The 18479-nt window shown below is 42.2% G+C and overlaps 1 protein-coding gene across 3 annotated transcripts in view; it reads left to right on the top strand.

Annotated features, from left to right (window-relative positions):
• Positions 1 to 18479, top strand: part of LOC121300861 (paired amphipathic helix protein Sin3b-like) — a 47121-nt gene that overhangs the window by 8714 nt on the left and 19928 nt on the right. For all 3 annotated transcript variants that reach the window (XM_041229805.1, XM_041229804.1, XM_041229803.1), the window contains exons 3-6: positions 733 to 886; positions 2309 to 2656; positions 10683 to 10835; positions 11331 to 11444. In XM_041229805.1, coding sequence (XP_041085739.1) covers positions 733 to 886; positions 2309 to 2656; positions 10683 to 10835; positions 11331 to 11444 — 769 coding nt within the window. The remainder of the gene's footprint in view (positions 1 to 732; positions 887 to 2308; positions 2657 to 10682; positions 10836 to 11330; positions 11445 to 18479) is intronic.

The following is an 18479-nucleotide window of genomic DNA, read 5'->3' as shown; positions in this document are numbered from 1 at the left end:
CAGGTCCAATTTATTTTCGCACATTGTTTATTTTGCATGCGCCGTTTAAAATATATATATTTTTTCAGAGTAAAACGGCTTAAAATGCATTGAATCGCTAAAGGACATTCAGTACTGTATCTACAGCAAAGCCCCAGGCCTGATTCGCTGTATTTTTACATACCTCTTTATAGATATGCATACTGATAAATCCTCTCCTGATCACTCGTTTTATCACCAAACTCCCGAATAATGCGATCCAAGTCATTATTTTATTACTGTAACATCTCAAAAAGCTCTGCAAATGTCTGTGATATTCTTTGAGCCCTGGATGCAGAAGCAGCTAAGGCTCTTTCCAGAGAAAAATCAACTAGCGACCTGTGCTTTACATCTGTTTGACATAAATTAGATGGAAAACAAGATTAATTATTAAGTACCCTGTTACAGTAAAATAAATCTCCCCAAGTAAGTGAAGCCTGGTGTTTTTATTTTTAATTTTTATGATGGATGTTAATTATTTCTTGTCTTTGCTGCAGTTTGATCCTTCTTGTTGAGCCAGGTCCCCATTGTGAGCTGGTTTTTGATAAATTAACTAAAGTAAAGATTTTTATCTTTTTTTTAATTTATTTTTGTATTTACTTTTGCTCAGGAACAATTCCCAGGAGAAAGATTGTTTCTAAACCCAACAGTGTCTCCATTGTTAAATAATTGTGGCCAATAAAATATCTTAATTCACGTGTTTGTTTGTTTAAGCATCGACACACCTGGTGTGATCAGCCGAGTTTCTCAGCTGTTCCACGGGCACACCGACCTTGTGCTGGGTTTCAATGCCTTCCTCCCTCCAGGATATAGGATTGAAATCCCCAAGAACGGAGTCGTCTCTCTGCATTCTCCTCTGTCAGCCCAGGTGGGTGGAAGACTTCTTGTGAAAACGAATATAAAGTGCTTGGATACTTGTACCCCTGGTATATCTAAAAGATTCCTTCAAGGAGAGATCACTGGGATGGAAATAAGGCTGCAATTGCACAGCAGTTTGATCCATTCCTTGAGCTTGTTACCTCAACATTGTGGCTATTCTGGCTGGTATTAAAACCTGGAATGGATGAAACTGCTATGCAATAGGTTTCTTATTTCCATCCCTGGATCAGAAAATTAAGTTTATTAATGGCTTTTTTAAATACACATTTACCATAATGTGCTTCTTACAGTGGAAATCGTGAGATCTTTGAAGTGATAGTAAAACGTATTCTTTAAGATTTACTGGAATTACTAAAGGTCCCCCCTGGTAAAGGCACAGCTGCGTGGTGTGCAGTGGGAGTCCCACAGTCAGGGGGGCGCAGGGGTCCTCGAGGGTCACCTCTGTAAAGGCACGGCTGCGTGGTGTGCAAGGGGAGTCACACAATCAGGGGGGCGCAGGGGTCCTCAAGGGTCTTCCCTGGTAAAGGCACGGCTAGGGTTCCCGAGTGGCGCATCCAGTAAAAACGCTCCTCGCGGATGCGCACTATAGCCTGGAGATCGCAAGTTCGAATCCAGGCTATGTCACTGCTGACCGTGACTGGGAGCTCTTAGGGTGTGGCGCCCAATTAGCCGAGTGCCGCCCGGGGGGAGGGAGGGCTAGGTCGGCCAGGGTGTCCTCAGATCACCGCGCACCGCATCCCCTGTGGGTCTTGCCGGGTGCTTGCGGGCTTGCCCGTTAGCTGCCCGGAGCTGTGTTGTCCTCGGACGCTGTAGCTCGGAGGTGGCGGCGTGGTGAATCTGCAGTGTGTAAAGATGTGGGCGGCTGATGGCACACGCTTCGGACGACAGCGTGTGTTCGTCCTTGACCCTCCCGAGTCAGCGCAGGGGTCGTAGCGGTGAGCTGCTCCCAAAAAAATAATTGGACATTACTAAATCGGGGAGAAAATAATAAAAATAATTACATTTTTATGACTAAAGAAAAAAAAAAAAAGGCACGGCCAAGTGGTGTGCAGGAAGAGTCCTAAAGTCAGGGGGGCGCAGGGGTCCTCAAGGGTCTGCCCTGGTAAAGGCACGGCCACATGGTGTGCAGGGGGTCATAGTCGAGGGAGTGCAGGGTCATGGCTGTGCATAGTCAGACGTCTTTGCTCGGGATCCAACAGAGAGCACTGGCTCTGGCGCTAGGTCTGTGAGCTATAACCACAGAGACTGTTTCACTTCACTGTGCTAGTGGACCCTACTGGCCAGATGAGCTCAAGCAGACATCTGCATGGCTGGCTTTTGTCCTTCAGGGGCCAGTAGCTTACATCCACTGTGGAGCCCCTGGGGTAAAACGACCCACTGACTCTCCAGACTGACTCACATTTCGTTCCAGGTGTCTCCTAGTCCTGTAAAGAATACTGCTGCTGCTGCCCCTGTTCTGTCTGCTGCAGCTTCCACCCTCAGCGAGACCACCTGGAGCCACAGCGAGGGCACCAACTCCATGTGCAACCCTACAGAATACCAGCGGAAGCCCACCTCCCCTCCTCTCTGCAAGGAGAAGGAGAGCCAGCCCCCACCCCCAACACTGCCTCTCCCCCAGCCCAGCGCCACGTCCCCCAGTCCTGACCCCAGCCCCATCGAGTTTGACAGCGCCATCAGCTACGTCAATAAAATCAAGAACCGCTTTCTCGACCACCCTGAAATATACAGGTCTTTTCTGGAGATACTCCACACCTACCAGGTACAAATGTTTGCATTTATTATCCCTTTTACTGTGTTCCCCTGACTGAAGTGTTCAGAACTGCCTGCAGTGTTCGCAGGAAGCACACTATGTTACCTGTACTGTATGCCATGTTGTCCATATTGCAGTATATTTTATTCACACATCATAGGTAAATCAATTTGGGAATGTGAAAGATCAGTGTTGGTTTTCTGTTCCCACAATACGTCATTCATTTCAATCAGAGAACCAGCAGGTGGGAGCGTGATCTGGATACACTGCAATCCCCAGAAAAAAAAGAAAAAAATATATATATATAAATAAATGTATATAGTGAGCAAGTCACTCGTTTTCGGGGATTGCAACTGGAGTTATTAGGCAGAAGACAGCAGTTGAAGTTCAACAGATGCACTGTACACTGAAACACAAACTCAATATGTAGGGATAGAAAGAAAATAAAATCCTAGCCCACTGCTCGGGCCCCAGTCTCACTGTTTCAATCCCTACTTTTAATTTCAGCCCCACTGAAATTAACACATGCAGTCCTTTTTAGAGCATATCTAGCTCTGGTCTTTCCAGGAGTCCTCCTCCTGCGATCCCCTCCACGGCCATTCTGTTAGCAGCTCCAGTGATAGTGTCTGTTCCCACTGTGTCACTGTTCAATCTGCTTCTTAATTCCACAGACGAGGAATAATGCCCCCTTCAGGTAAGTCCTGGGCCCCAGGGTAATATACTCCCAGTGTTTAATTATCCCAGTGATGAGTCCCAAGCCCGTGTTCCCCCTCAAGCCAAATCCGTTTAGCCACGGGTACTAATTGACAGCAATAGAAAATAAAATAAAAAGCCTCAAACTAAACGTGTTGCCTCTATTTTTAGCAAAGTCCACCGTCTTTCTCACTATATATGTATATGTGTGTATGTATGTATGTGTGTGTGTGTGTGTGTGTGTGTATATATATATATATATATATATATATATATATATATATATATATATATATATATATATATATATATATATGCACACACACACACACACATACAGTGCCTTGCAAAAGTATTCAGACCTCTGACCAATTCTCTCATATTACTGAATTACAAATGGTAGATTGAAATTTCGTTCTGTTCGATATTTTATTTTAAAACACTTAAACTCAAAATCAATTATTGTAAGGTGACATTGGTTTTATGTTGGGAAATATTTTTAAGAAAAATAAAAAACTGAAATATCTTGCTTGCATAAGTATTTAACACCTGTGCTGTGGAAGCCCCACACATTAATATTTGGTATTAGTGCCACAAATTCTCAGTGGGATTGAGATCAGGACTTCGACTGGGCCACTGTAGGACATTCACCTTTTTGTTCTTGAGCCACTCCAATGTTGCTTTGGCCTTGTGCTTGGGATCATTGTCCCGCTGAAAGGTGAATTTCCTCCCAAGCTTCAGTTTTTTGATTCTCTTGCAGTATTTTCCTGTATTTTGCTCCATCCATTCTTCCTTCAATTGTAACAAGATGCCCAGTCCCAGCTAATGAGAAGCATCCCCACAGCATGATGCTGCCACCACCATACTTCACTGTAGGGATGGGTGTGTCTTGATGCATGGGCAGTGTTAGGTTTGCGCCACACATAGCGATTTGAGTTTTGGCCAAAAAGCTCTATCTTGGTCTCATCTGACCACAAAACCTTTTCCCACATTGCAACTAGGTCACTCTCATGCTTTCTGGCAAACTCCAGACATGCTTTCAGATGGTACTTTTTGAGTAACAGCTTTGTTGCCACCCATCCATACAGGCCAGTGTTATGCAGAGCTCTTGATATGGTTGACTGGTGCATCATTACTCCACTCCCAGCCACTGAACTCTGTAGCTTCTTCAAAGTGATTGTTGGCCTCTCTGTGGCTTCTCTCACAAGTCTCCTTGTTTGAGCGCTGAGATTTGAGGGACGGCCTTTTCTTGGCAGTGCCTGGGTGGTGTGATGCAGCTTCCACTTCCTGATTATTGATCCAACTGTGCTCACTGGGATATCCAAACACTTGGATATTATTTGTACGCTTTCCCTAATCTATGCATTTGTATTACTTTATCTCTAACTTCTGTAGAATGCTCTTTGGTTTTCATTTTCCTTCAGATTCACAGCCTTACCAATGATACTTCAACAATGGGGTTTTTTTATCCAGAAAATGTGACAGCAACTTTAATGGTTCACAGGTGGAGGCCAATGGTAAGGTAATTGTGTCCTCGTTAGGGCATTTTTTTCATTGGTGCAAACTGGGAGCTTCCACAGCACAGGGGTTGAATACTTATGCAAGCAAGATATTTCAGTTTTTTATTTTTCTTAAAAATATTTCTCAACATAAAACCAATGTCACCTTACAATAATTGATTCTGAGTGTCAGTGTTTAAAAATAAAATATCGAACAGAACGAAATTTCAATGTACCATTTGTAATTCGGTAATATGAGAGAATCAGTCAGGGGTCTGAATACTTTTGCAAGGCAGTGTGTGTGTATGTGTATGCCTAAAACTTTTGCACAGTACTGTTTTATATATATATATATATATATATATATATATATATATATATATATATATATATATAGTTTACAGTACTGTGCAAAAGTTTTAGGCAGGTGTGAAAAAATGTTGTAAAGTAAGAATGCTTTCAAAAATAGACATGTTAATAGATTATATTTATCAATTAACAAAATGCAAAGTGAGTGAACAGAAGAAAAATCTAAATCAAATCCATATTTGGTGTGACCACCCTTTGCCTTCAAAACAGCATCAATTTTTCTAGGTACACTTGCACAAAGTCAGGGATTTTGTAGGCATATAGTCAGGTGTATGATTAAACAATTATACCAAACAGGTGCTAATGATCATCAATTCAATATGTAGGTTGAAACACAATCATTAACTGAAACAGAAACAGCTGTGTAGGAGGAATACAACTGGGTGAGGAACAGCCAAACTCAGCTAACAAGGTGAGGTTGCTGAAGACAGTTTACTGTCAAAAGTCATGCACCATGGCAAGACTGAGCACAGCAACAAGACAAGGTAGTTATACTGCATCAGCAAGGTCTCTCCCAGGCAGAAATTTCAAGGCAGAAGCGGTGGTCGACCAAGGAAACTTACTGCAGCAGATGAAAGACACATCATGCTTACTTCCCTTCGCAATCGGAAGATGTCCAGCAATGCCATCAGCTCAAAATTGGCAGAAAACAGTGGGACCCTGGCACACCCATCTACTGTCCGGAGAAGTCTGGTCAGAAGTGGCCTTCATGGAAGATTTGCGGCCAAAAAGCCATATCTCCGACATGGAAACAAGGCCAAGCGACTCAACTATGCACGAAAACACAGGAACTGGGGTGCAAAAAAATGGCAGCAGGTGCTCTGGAATGATGAGTCAAAATTTGAATTATTTGGCTGTAGCAGAAGGTAGTTTGTTCGCCGAAGGGCTGGAGAGCGGTACACAAATGATTGTCTGCAGGCAATAGTGAAGCATTCTGGAGGTTTCTTGCAAGTTTGGGGCTGCATTTCTGCAAATGGAGTTGGGGATTTGGTCAGAATTAATGGTCTCTACAATGCTGAGAAGTACAGGCAGATACTTATCCATCATGCAATACCATCAGGGAGGCATCTGATTGGCCCCAAATTTATTCTGCAGCATGACAACGACCCCAAACATACAGCGAAAGTCATTAAGAACTATCTTCAGCGTAAAGAAGAACAAGGAGTCCTGGAAGTGATGGTATGGCCCCCACAGAGCCCTGCTCTCAACATCATCGAGTCTGTCTGGGATTACATAAAAGAGAGAAGCAACTGAGGCTGCCTAAATTCACAGAAGAACTGTAGTTAGTTCTCCAAGATGTTTGGGCCAACCTACCTACCGAGTTCCTTCAAAAATTGTGGAAGTGTACCTAGAAGAATTGATGCTGTTTTGAAGGCAAAGGGTGGTCACACCAAATACATTCCAACTACATCTGAAAAAGAAGACAAGTGAGTGAACGTAAAACAATTAACTATTTAATCTATTAACGTGTGTGTGTGTGTGTGTGTGTGTGTGTGTGTGTGTGTGTGTGTATGTATATATATATATATATATATATATATATATATATATATATATATATATATATATATATAATTTAATCATCATAGTGACTATTATTAGTGCTGGGATGAACATAGGATTTTTTTATGTTTGGATATTCACTCATAATTTTAATATTCGTTTAGATATTTGTTCGTTTTCAAGAAGTAATAAAAGCCATTATATTGCTCTGAATGCAGGTAGAGGCAGCATAGCAGCAGGGGCAGGGGGGTGTGGCCCCTGTCTGTGCCTTTATTTTACAGCAAGACCTTACAATATGTAACATCTTAAAAGTAAAAAAATATCCCAGTAGTAAAGAATAAGTAGTGTAGGACTTACTTTACCCCAGTGAATTAACTACAAAAAAAGGATGCCAAATAACAATTCAAGTTAAACGGAATAGTACATAGCGTTGACACCACGTTTTAGTTATTTGTAACTTTTCTTTGGTTCCTTGCCATTACTGTTTCTTCTCAGTAAACAGTGGCCCTCGACACGTTTTCATAAAGTAATAACATGAGGTTCACTTGTGCCTTTTGTAACTGAACAAGCAAACAAAAACTGAAATTTAACTTTTAAACGCTTCAAATAAAATTAACGTGGAAATGGCTTGTACGAGTGGGGTAAAAACTCACCGTTTTCGTTCTCGTTTATTATATTCCACAAAACAATGTTTATAATATATACAGTCTAAATAAAAATCACTACACATTTCCATCAAGTTGGGCACTGTTTAAGCAAGGCATTTTGGAATGATGTGCTTCACTTTTTTTTCTGTATCATGAGATTCTGACTCGCTTGAAGTAGCACAACACTTTTTTGACCCAGATGGCTTTCCATAGAAATTAATCTGGTTTGTTTAATTTTTGCTATCTAAAACTTGTAGAGGCTCAAAAGCTGCTGTGTTGATCCTGTGTTTTTTTTTTTTTATATATATATTAATCTCGCATATCACATGAAGCTCTGGGTTTTTCATTTGCCATTTTTGAAAATGTGCAAGGTATTTTTGTCATTTGTAGCAAATATGAACATCTGATTTCTATATCTGAATTCATGTCAAAAAATATTCGTCTCAGCACTAATTTGATATATTATATACTTGTTGTGTAGTGATTTTTTTATGTAGATTGTATATAATATATTTTTTGTTATGTGGAATGTAATAAACGATAAAATGTAATAAAATTTTGCCACAATTTGCAATTCTGTTTTAAATTCCATGAGCGGGTAAATGTTATGAAACTGGAATATAGCTTTCAATCTCACGAGTAAGAACAATCCTCCGTTTCTAATTGTAATCTCATTTTAAGTCTTGCATGTGTGTTACAGTCCTCCAATAGAAATGTGGGAATTTGCTGCCACTCAGTAGTTGGGGTGGGTTTAAAGTATTCAGAACAAATCAATGTTAGATACAAGTCAGGAAGGAGGGACATTGCCCAACAGCACTGGGGCAAGTTGTGTTTTATTTCTGTTTATTTTTTACTGGGAAAGGGGTCAAGTCAATGTTTCACCATTTTTTATCGGTTAAAACTGAAAATCAGAAGCCCTGCTTATGACCCATGAAGTATGATTAAAAATTTCAACAGTTTTCTGTTTAAAAATCTAACACTGCCATGAGGACACAGCAAAGGCAATGTTATGTGTGATATGGACACATCAAAAGTAATGTAGTATGTGATATGGACACAGCAAAGGCAATGTCGTATGTGATATGGACGCAGCAAAGGCAATGTCGTGTGTGATATGGACACAACAAAGGCAGTGTCATGTGCTGCTTGTAAGTACTGAAGGGGGTTCTGTAGCCAGCATGTGTTAATAAGCAGGTTACTGGTGTCCAAAGCAGATCAATGCAGTTACAATTATTTCATTTAACTGTAACTCTAAGGGGTACATTTTCCATTCCCTTCAATACTGGTTTGGATAGTTTCCAAAGTGTTCAATGTTTAGGATTAATAGCAAAGAGATGCATATCAAAACTGCATAGATCAGCTATAGTGTACATAATTGTACATGGCAGGCTTATTTAGAAATACTGTACTTGTTAAACCAACCTGAACTTTTCTTATACAGGAAACTGGACTTATTTGTGTGCTAAGAATGATCAATTACAGGTTTAGACTGGATTTTAACAACATGCGGAGAAACAAATGATAAAAATGTTTTGAGATGGTAGGTAGACAATACATAATGTTGTGTGCCCCCAGTTCTCCCAGTTCAGTAAGCTTTCCTGTGTTCTGATGAGAGCAGCATTCTGAGTGGTGATGGGTTCTGCCTCTCCACGCTTGTGTGGAGAATGAATTTCAGCTCCATCCCACCTACTCTGCAGAGGAAGGGCACATGTTCAGTCTGGCACTTCAGAGTCACCAGACAAGCGTAAAGTAAAGTAAACGCATTTTGGAGAAACTCTAACTCAGTAGTGAAGCAACAGAACTACTCAGCGTGATGTGACTTTATTTTTATACAGTACATTGTGCAATAATAGCCATTTAAGTTATTGGTGTACCTGCAATAGTGTGATTTTATAGATGCATCTTCTAAATAAATACATTAAGGCTATGTACACACACAGACTAAATGCGGTTGTGAGTTCACCTTTACCTCTTAATATGGTTGGTATACACACACAGTTTGGTTACAAAGGGCAGCAACACCACACTAGTTAATCCTTTTAAGAACAAGTGTTGAGTGTGGTTATTAATTCAGTTTGGTTAGTTAATGCACAGTAACTGTGTGTGTATTACAACTGCAGTTAGTGCTCAGTAGACTTCTGCACAGCTAATGATGTCATTGTTTATCAGACGTTTCCGTGTGATAAACACAGCTAAAAATAATACATAGATGCCTGCTGAGCCAAGTTGATTTTGTAATATTGATGAATAGTGAAGTCATAACAATGGTAAATATTGCATACATGGTAATATACCTTTTTATTTAATCAAAGTACAGTTGTATAGTATTTTGTGGTAAAAAAAAAAAAAAAAAAAAAAAAAAAAGTATTTTTTTTTATTACTTTAAGTAAAACAATATGGGACAATTCGTATCCCCAAACACTGCAGTGCAACCGCAACTCGTTTTTATACTGATACCGAACATCTCATCTGTGTGTTTTGGCACTTCAGGAAATGTCTCACTAAATGACAAAGATGCATATACGACTCCTTGGACTCCTTACATTTTTAATCCAAATGTTTCGATCTACCATCATGGTACTGCAGATTGTCGCCACTGTATTTAGTTGTGCAGAAAAAGCAGAACTGTGTCTCCGCTGGTTTTGCAGAAGAGCATAGCTGTGCTTGACGAGCTCTCGATCGATTACGTACAGTACTTTCTTCCAAAAACATAAACAAAAACGCAGCCTTTATGTTGTCACACAAAACCTCACGATCATCATGTAATGCTGGCCCGAGTTCAGTGCACTCACTTCAGTAGTGAAAGGTGTGTGTGTGTGTGTGTGTGTGTGTGTGTGTGTGTAAAACAAACAACCACAGCCAGTGCCGTTTGTAAATATGATTGTCGAGCCAACTGCTGTGTGTGTGTGTGTGTACACATAGCTAATAGTGCTGGACATATGTTTGAATAGAGATTTCTTGAAATGTATTTATTAGCAAAAAAAATTCATATTTGTTCATGCAAATTAATTTGTAATTAATCAAAAAGATTAAAAGAAACCAAATCCTAAGTGACATCTGAGATAAACTCCCAGCACTAGTATATATAGAACAAGCAATCATTTTACAGATAAAGAATGTTTCTTTTATTTTACAGGGATGGAAATCAGGCTACCATTGCATAGCAGTCAGGTCCATTCCAGGTTTTACCACAAGCTAAATTAACTACCAAGTAATACAATCTGGAATTTCTGAAAAAGCTATGCAGTGGGAATGTTATTTCCTCCCCTGTTGTACTAACATAGTGAATACTTTTCATTTTGTTGTCTTTCTTGTTTTTGTCAGAAAGAACAGTTAGATGTGAAGGAGTCCAAGGGAAGAGCTGGCAGTGGAATGACAGAGGATGAGGTTTTCTCTAAAGTAGCCAGTCTCTTTAAAGGACAAGAGGACTTGCTGTCAGAGTTCGGACAGTTCCTCCCTGACGCTAAACGATCCCTGGTATGTGTCTGTCCTGCTCTGATTATAGCTGTGTGTGTTAGTTCTGCTGTGGAGCTCCTGGGTGTAAAGAGGCTTGGGGATCGGAGGACGCCACTAACCCTTAATTGTCGTGAGCTGTTTTAAGGTGTTGTGTACAGTGAGCGTGATTGGACAAAATTGGTAAAAAAAATAAAAATAAAAATAGTCTGGTCTCCAAAGTTGTCCACACTACCAATATCTGGCCCCTTGATCTCATCGAGAAGTTGAAGTCTTTCGAGGTGTCATAGCTACCGGGTTTGTGGAAGCGCATTTTAAAACACAGGCTGATCACTCTTGATTTCTACCTGAGATCAAAACCCCGTTCTCCAGTAGGACTTGGGGAGCATCTCATAGTAAACAAGTACACACACAGTAAAGCTAAGTCCAGTCCTGTCTCCCAGGGACATGGCTCAGTACAGCAGCACTCCCATTCTGTCTTGTTGCTGTAGCAATTACATTAACGTTGTTTGTTTTTAGTTTACTGGAAGCGGATTGACAGGAAAAGATCACTTCAAGAAAATGGAAGAGGGAGAAGACATTTCAAAACACAGTAGAAAGAGAGTTCGACCAATGCTGATGCCTCAGGTTAAGGTAATTCCAGTCAAAACCTTTTATCCACTGAAAGGGCTAGCAAGCTGTTGTCAGAGAATTGATGCACATTCAGCAGACTCCAGATCATATTTGTCAGCTGGTTATAGTCTCCACTGCTCTGATAAACTACACAAAACAGAACAGTTTACCACAATGGGGTTCCATAGGCTAGCTCTCCAAGACTGTGTTCATAAAAACCTCAGTATGGTGCTGTTTAAGAAAATAGTGATGCTAATGTCCTTGATGCATCTTCCTGATATTTCAGGCCATTGGAATTGCCTTATTTATTAGTCATGTAAATATATTGATTGCTGTTGCTCTCTAATTGAGAAAGGGTACAGAGTTCTGGCACAGAAGAGATGTACCCACTGCTCTGTGGAAATCCTGTATTCCAGTGGGAAAGCATTTGTAGTGCTTTTGTAGACAGCGGGACATGCAGGCGCATTCATAATAGAGAATCAAACCCCAGATTAGCACCTTCAATGGTAGGAGCGGTTTGTGTCTGAAAGCACTGTTCCAGGCCAAGGCCCTAGATGTGTTTCCCTTTCAAGTACGAAATGTACCCATTACATAACGGGTTGTCTTTGTCAACCTGAAAATTCTAAGACTTACCAAAGCCGTCGCCCCTCTTGGAAGGACTGAGGCTCGTTGATGAGTTTGAAAAAGCTTTCTTTGAGCAGCTGCAGAGAGATTTCATCTTCAAACAGTTTCATCGAAAGCTAGTTTCTGTTTAGAAAAAAAAACAAAAAACGTCCAAATTCGATTGTATGTTTCCTTGTGGAATTAATCGCTGAATTATTTTATAATTTAAGATTTATTTTCTGGAGTTTTTGAGTGTGTTTTGTGAGTCCATATAAGAACATAAGAACATTACATAACGGGTTGTCTTTGTCAACCTGAAAATTCTAAGACTTACCAAAGCCGTCGCCCCTCTTGGAAGAGACTAGGCTCTGTGATGATGTTTGAACAGCTTGATTTGAGCAAGCTGCAGAGAGATTTATCTTTTCAAACAGTTTCATCGAAAGCTAAGTTTCTGTTTAGAAAAAAAAACAAAAAACGTCCAAATTCGATTGTATGTTTCCTTGTGGAATTAATCGCTGAATTATTTTATAATTTATCAAGCAGCTTTTGAAGGATCCCAGGGTTTCATTGATTCCAGACCCTCACAATTCTCTGTGTAAAAAAAAGTGTTTTTGAGTGTGTTTTGTGAGTTTATGACCAGAACTGCACACAATATACATTACTTCCCTTGCAGCCTTGTGCCTTTTTTATAGCTTCCCCACACCAGGAGCTGAGTGTGGCTTGCCTGCAGTACCTCCCCCTGAATCTTGTGGATCATTTCACCCTCCTCTCTGTGTCATGGTTCATCCCTGTGGTCGCTGGTTACCACACTCCATTCTGGAGTTGTATCTCTGAGGAGATTTTTCAAGTACTCTTTTACCATATAGGTAATTTTCCATTTTGGCTCTTATTATAGTTTCCATAAGTTTGCATACAATAGAAGTCAGGCTTACTGGTCTGAGCGTGTGGCTTGCCTGCACCTCCCCCTGCGGATCATTTCAAAAGTTGTATCTCTGAGGAGATTTTTCAATCTGGGCATGGTTCAGTCCGGTTACACTGACTATCTGGGCTACGATCTGTTGGCAGGAGCCTTCCAATCGGAGAGCTGGTCTCTGTGTTCATGCCGCAGCAGTGGGCAGCTTTTTAGCACCTCGCTGTGAAGGAGTTTTAGCTCAGGCTATCAAGTGGGCACACACAGGCTCTGCTGCAGTACTCCTGTTGTTGTTGCCAGGGGTCTGTGCGGTTGCTTTTAGCCCCGCCTGTTACCACTGCGGTTCCCGGCCCAAGCACCGCTCTGCCACTGGCTTGTACCACACCGACCTCGTGCACTAGCAGCATTGGTCACCAGTACCGGGCCCATGCAGCACAGCAGCAATGATTGGTACCGCATCAGCCCGTGCATTGCTTACCGGTACCGCCCGTTCCCGTGCATTACGCTGGTACCGAGACGTGCATCACCCCGTGCGCAGCACTTAGTAGCGGTAGGTCAAGGTCCAGTGCATTGCACCGCATCTTGTGACAGTACCCTGTGGTCTGCCTGTCATTGCAGCTGTACCAAGAGCCTGCACAGATAGCTGTAGGTACCCTGTAAAAAAATAAAAATAAAAAAGGTAACCAAGGTTAAATAGTTCCATCTCTGGTCCAGTACCAGTGGACTTGCGCTGTTTTTATTATTATTTTTCTTTAGGCCTGTAATATGTTGTACAACGGCTATGCTGCTTGTGTTGTTGAGACAACAGGATTTTTTGTACAAGTACTGTCTACTGCATCAGTCCTGCTACAGTAAGTTACAGCCCTTGAGCCAACGCGTCCATCCTCGGCTGGGGCGTGGTCTAGAATGGCAGACAGGGAGGTGTGTAACCCCCGTTGCACACTAATGTACCTACGGTGCTGCAGGCAACAAACTGGTACCAAACAACATTATTTTCTTACTGTTCATTGCTTGCTATTTGCATTATGCCTGGGTTTTATCCCTGTGACACATACAAAGCCAGCCTGCCTGTTGACAGCCGAGTTGCTGTCTTTATCAAACTGCTTTCTGAGGATGTGGAGTCAGGTCGTGCATCACCTGCGGTAAAGCTCTCCCAGTAATGGCAGAACTTATGCCATTGATCAAGAGGCTACTGCAGTCTTGCAGGTGCCCTGGTCAACAGATTTGTCCTGTTGCATTACTGCACAGCAGCTTTGCTGCTTGAGCAGACGCCCCCTTGAGGGCAGCAACAGTGCTGTGTACTACTGTACCAACCCGGTGCTACAGTTACCGAACTGGTACCAACCGATCCGTATCGTTCCGGTGCAGTCCTGGTTCCTGCCTGCTACCAACCAGGGTTTTACAATTCCCAATCTGGTACCACGCAGGCCTTGTTGACAGTCCAGTTAATGTTTTAAAAAGCTGAGGCAGCAACTGTACATTCTTACGGTACATTACTTGCTATTTACATAACTGGGTTTATCCCTGTGACACAATCAACGGCCAACCTGCCTGTGGTTAAGCAGATGCTCTTTCTGCCTGAGGCAGCAGCACGCAGAGGAGGCATTGGTAAACCGCATTTCTACGTTTTGTGTGCATTCTCCCAAGTGTACGCTGGAAAAACTTCTGCAGATCTACAGAGCGCTCTGCATCCCTCACCTGTGCATTGCTCTTCCCCATCACCCTTTCTTAGGAGAGGTGGCTGCGTCCTCACCCTATGACTGAGTGCCAAGAACATAAGAAAGTTTACAAACGAGAGGAGGCCATTCGGCCCATCTTGCTCGTTTGGTTGTTAGTAGCTTATTGATCCCAAAATCTCATCAAGCAGCTTCTTGAAGGATCCCAGGGTGTCAGCTTCAACAACATTACTGGGGAGTTGATTCCAGACCCTCACAATTCTCTGTGTAAAAAAGTGCCTCCTATTTTCTGTTCTGCATGCCCCTTTGTCTAAACTCCATTTGTGACCCCTGGTCCTTGTTTCTTCTTTCAGGCTGAAAAAGTCCCTTGGGTTGACACTGTCAATACCTTTTAGAATTTTGAATGCTTGAATTAGGTCGCCACTTAGTCTTCTTTGTTCAAGACTGAACAGATTCAATTCTTTTAGCCTGTCTGCATATGACATGCCTTTTAAGCCTGGAATAATTCTGGTCGCTCTTCTTTGCACTCTTTCTAGAGCAGCAATATCTTTTTTATAGCGAGGTGACCAGAACTGCACACAATATTCAAGATAAGGTCTTACTAGTGCATTGTAAGGAGCCACGCACCCATGAATAGAGAAACGTTGGGCAGCAGTTTCCCCACAGACACACGTGGCTGATGAGGACAAAGTTTGCTCCGTTCCATCTGGTTCCAGCCCGCCACTGACCGGTATTTACATCCTAGTCTGGTACCAAGCAGGCCTTGTTGACAGTCCTGTTGCTGTTTTTAGCAAGCTGAGACAGCAACTATACATTCTTACGCTACATTGCTTGCTTTTGCATATGCCTTGGTTTTTATCTCTGTGCCAGCAGCCTCAGGGACCAACTCAGCCAGCTATGCCTGCGGCCAGACCACCTCCCAGCGCAGAGGCAAGAGCCTCAGGCCCCAAGGTGAGCAGCGGCCCTCTGGCTTTGCTGCCACAGGTCCAGGGCCCCTTCTGAAGGAGCCATTTGGAGTGTTGGTGTCAGTGCACCACAGACACACAGGTCCTTACTACACTTCAGACCAGCTACTCACTGCAGTAAAAGCACGGTCCACCCTCCCTTTTGGGGCATAACTGCATCAGTTGCGGACCCACAGGACTCTGCTGTGGTGTCTCCAGGAGGTAGCAGTTCTGCTGCAAAAACGGGCTATTCATATCGTACACCCCCTCCAGTTGTAAGATTGGTTCTATTCCATGCTCAAGTGGGATGGTGGCATCAGACCAATCGTCAACATCAGGAAGGTCAGCCTGTTCTGAGCCGAAGGAGGTTTAAAATGTTGACGAGGCCACAGCTGTTGCAGTCGTTCAGGCCAGGGGATTAGTTCACCACGGTAGACCTCGAGGATGCTTATTTCCGTATCCCTATAAAAACTGGCACACTTAAGTATTTCCGGTTCGCCTTTCAGGAACAGCATACGAGTTCAGCTCACACGTAACTGTTCATGGACTACCTTTACGCTTGAGGCTTATGGTGATTCATGCAACGAGCTAGCTCACACTTTCTCAGACAGCTTCTTATCTAGTGTGCTTGGACTCCGGGTCCATGCTGTCCACTCTGTTAGGCGGCAGAGTGCAGAGAATAGCTGCCTGTTTAGAGCTATTGAGCTCAACAGAGTGCTCGTGGTATAACTTTCTAGGCTTGAAGACGGGAGCTTCTCAGACCCTACTTTTGGGTCTCCTGCGCTTTGCCCTGTGCAAGCCTAGTTCAGTAGCAGGGCTTTTTTAGCCTGCATTGAACTATGACTACCTATTCAAAGTGTTCATCACTGTCTAAAGGCACTCTAACAGCCTGTCCATCTGCGCCTTGGCTAGCGTTGGGCAGTGCCACCAAAAGGGAGGCCTCTGCACAAACAGGTCCAGCCTGGGCTGGGGTGCAGTATAGAGTGGCACTCCACATAATGGTTTGAAACTGCAGGCAGTTTAACTAGCCTTTTTTTACAGGAGGTTCAAGGGTGACACGTACTTGTCCAAACGGACACCACTACCGTGGTGGCTTGTATAAACCACCAGGATTGCCTCGGGTCCCCCAGTCTCCATCCAGTAGCCCACAAGCTGTTGCTCAGGGCGCACGATCACCTCCACACCCTGCGAGCAGTACACCTACCCAGGGTGATAAACTGGGCAGCAGACCTCGTCTCAAAGGGAGTCTCAATTCCTCAGAATGGAGGCTTCACCTGGAGATAGTGAACCTTATTTGGCATTGTCCCCGCTAATTTTCCATAACAGGAGCTCTCGCTGTGTCTGGAGAAAATCAAACATACGAGAGCTGGACGAGAGTGCTTTGTTTACTATCGATGCATTGTTTTCATAAAGACCCGATGCATCATTTTTTCATAACGTAAAAGAAATGTGTAAATAAGTACATGCATATAACCCAGCCGTCATTATATCACCCCTCGCTATACTGTGGATTCGGATATATCGCGATCCTGGAGTTGGCTCCCCGTTTTTACTGTCTAACTGTGTATGCCTTAGCTGCAATATACATAGGCACTTACAATTACTGTTTGTTTTATTTTGTATTGCACGTCATATACAAAAATGAACAAAACAATTAAAAATAAAGCATGACTATTGTACTGTCATCATATACACACGTATTGCACAATAACTCAAAGCAAATTAAATATCTACTTGCTGAAGCGGTTTTTATTTTAGCCAACAAGGTGTTCACGTGTGGCAGCAATGCACTAGCAAACATCACAAGGCAGTGACGTCAGCTCCCTAGCAACAAGCCTCCTGTGTTGTTGGGAATTGATTATTTCAATGCAGCAGGTTTGTGTATTTGAAAAAGGAGAGGAAGTCTCCTGAAATTCATTGGAGGCTGAAGATGAGAAACAATTATCGTAAGGTTACGTAGAGGATTTATACTGGAGCCTGACGCACCCGATAAAATGGTGGAGTGGTTGTACAGTATTTATTTGTTAGCCTAATTGTTTTTCTATGGGTTTCTCGTTATACTATGGCCCTTGATGTATAGCAGATTTATTTTGGACCCCGACACCCGCAGTATATTGAGTGGTGTATTTTCATCAACTCTAATCATGAAAAGTAAACATTTCTCCAGTTGAACTTAAAACTACACATTTCTAATTATTTATGTCTAGTCACACTGTCGGCAAGGTTCCCCACACAAAGATAATAAAACATTACAAATATTACTGTATTACCTTAAGATGTCTTGACAGCAATTGGATGAGAGAAAAAAAAAAAAAACTCTGAGGAACACAAAATAACTATTTGCAAGTCCAACGTAACAAAGTCTGTCTTCTCTCCAGAGCTTATTTTCTGTTTTTATTCAGAAATATTATGGCATCCATATTTTCCAGTTTCAAAGAAGAATGGAGTTTGTTCACAAGCATCCCTGCTTTGCTGAACACACGCTCGCTCGGGACCCCAGGGATGCTTAACATGCTCTTTGCCAAGGCTGCTAGGTTGGGAAGACGCGTCTGGTTATTTTTCCACCAAATCAATAACTGGCCATTTTAATTCAAGAAGGCATTCAAAGATATAGTAAACTTTGTTCTACCTTGTTTGTACGTCCTCTGTTAACTTGAGTGGTGCTTTTTCTGTGTTCAGCATTTCTGTTTGTTTCCTATTTAAAACAGTGGACTTGTCGTACATCCTCCAAGCTTTTCTGAATGCAGAGATTTATATTATGCCCTTGTCACAAAGACGGCCAGGGTGGGGGACGTCAGACAAGAAACAGGAACTATGAAATAAAGAGAGAGAGAGGTGGAGTTTGGTGGAGCTGAGCAAAAGGTCTCGATCAGCATTTAATGAATGAACAGACAGTAAATAAAAGGTTTGTAATGAACAAAAA

This window comes from Polyodon spathula, chromosome 26, assembly GCF_017654505.1.
Source record: "Polyodon spathula isolate WHYD16114869_AA chromosome 26, ASM1765450v1, whole genome shotgun sequence".
NCBI lineage: Eukaryota > Metazoa > Chordata > Actinopteri > Acipenseriformes > Polyodontidae > Polyodon > Polyodon spathula.
Note: the sequence above shows the minus strand (reverse complement) of the source record. Positions and strands in the feature narration are given on the sequence as shown.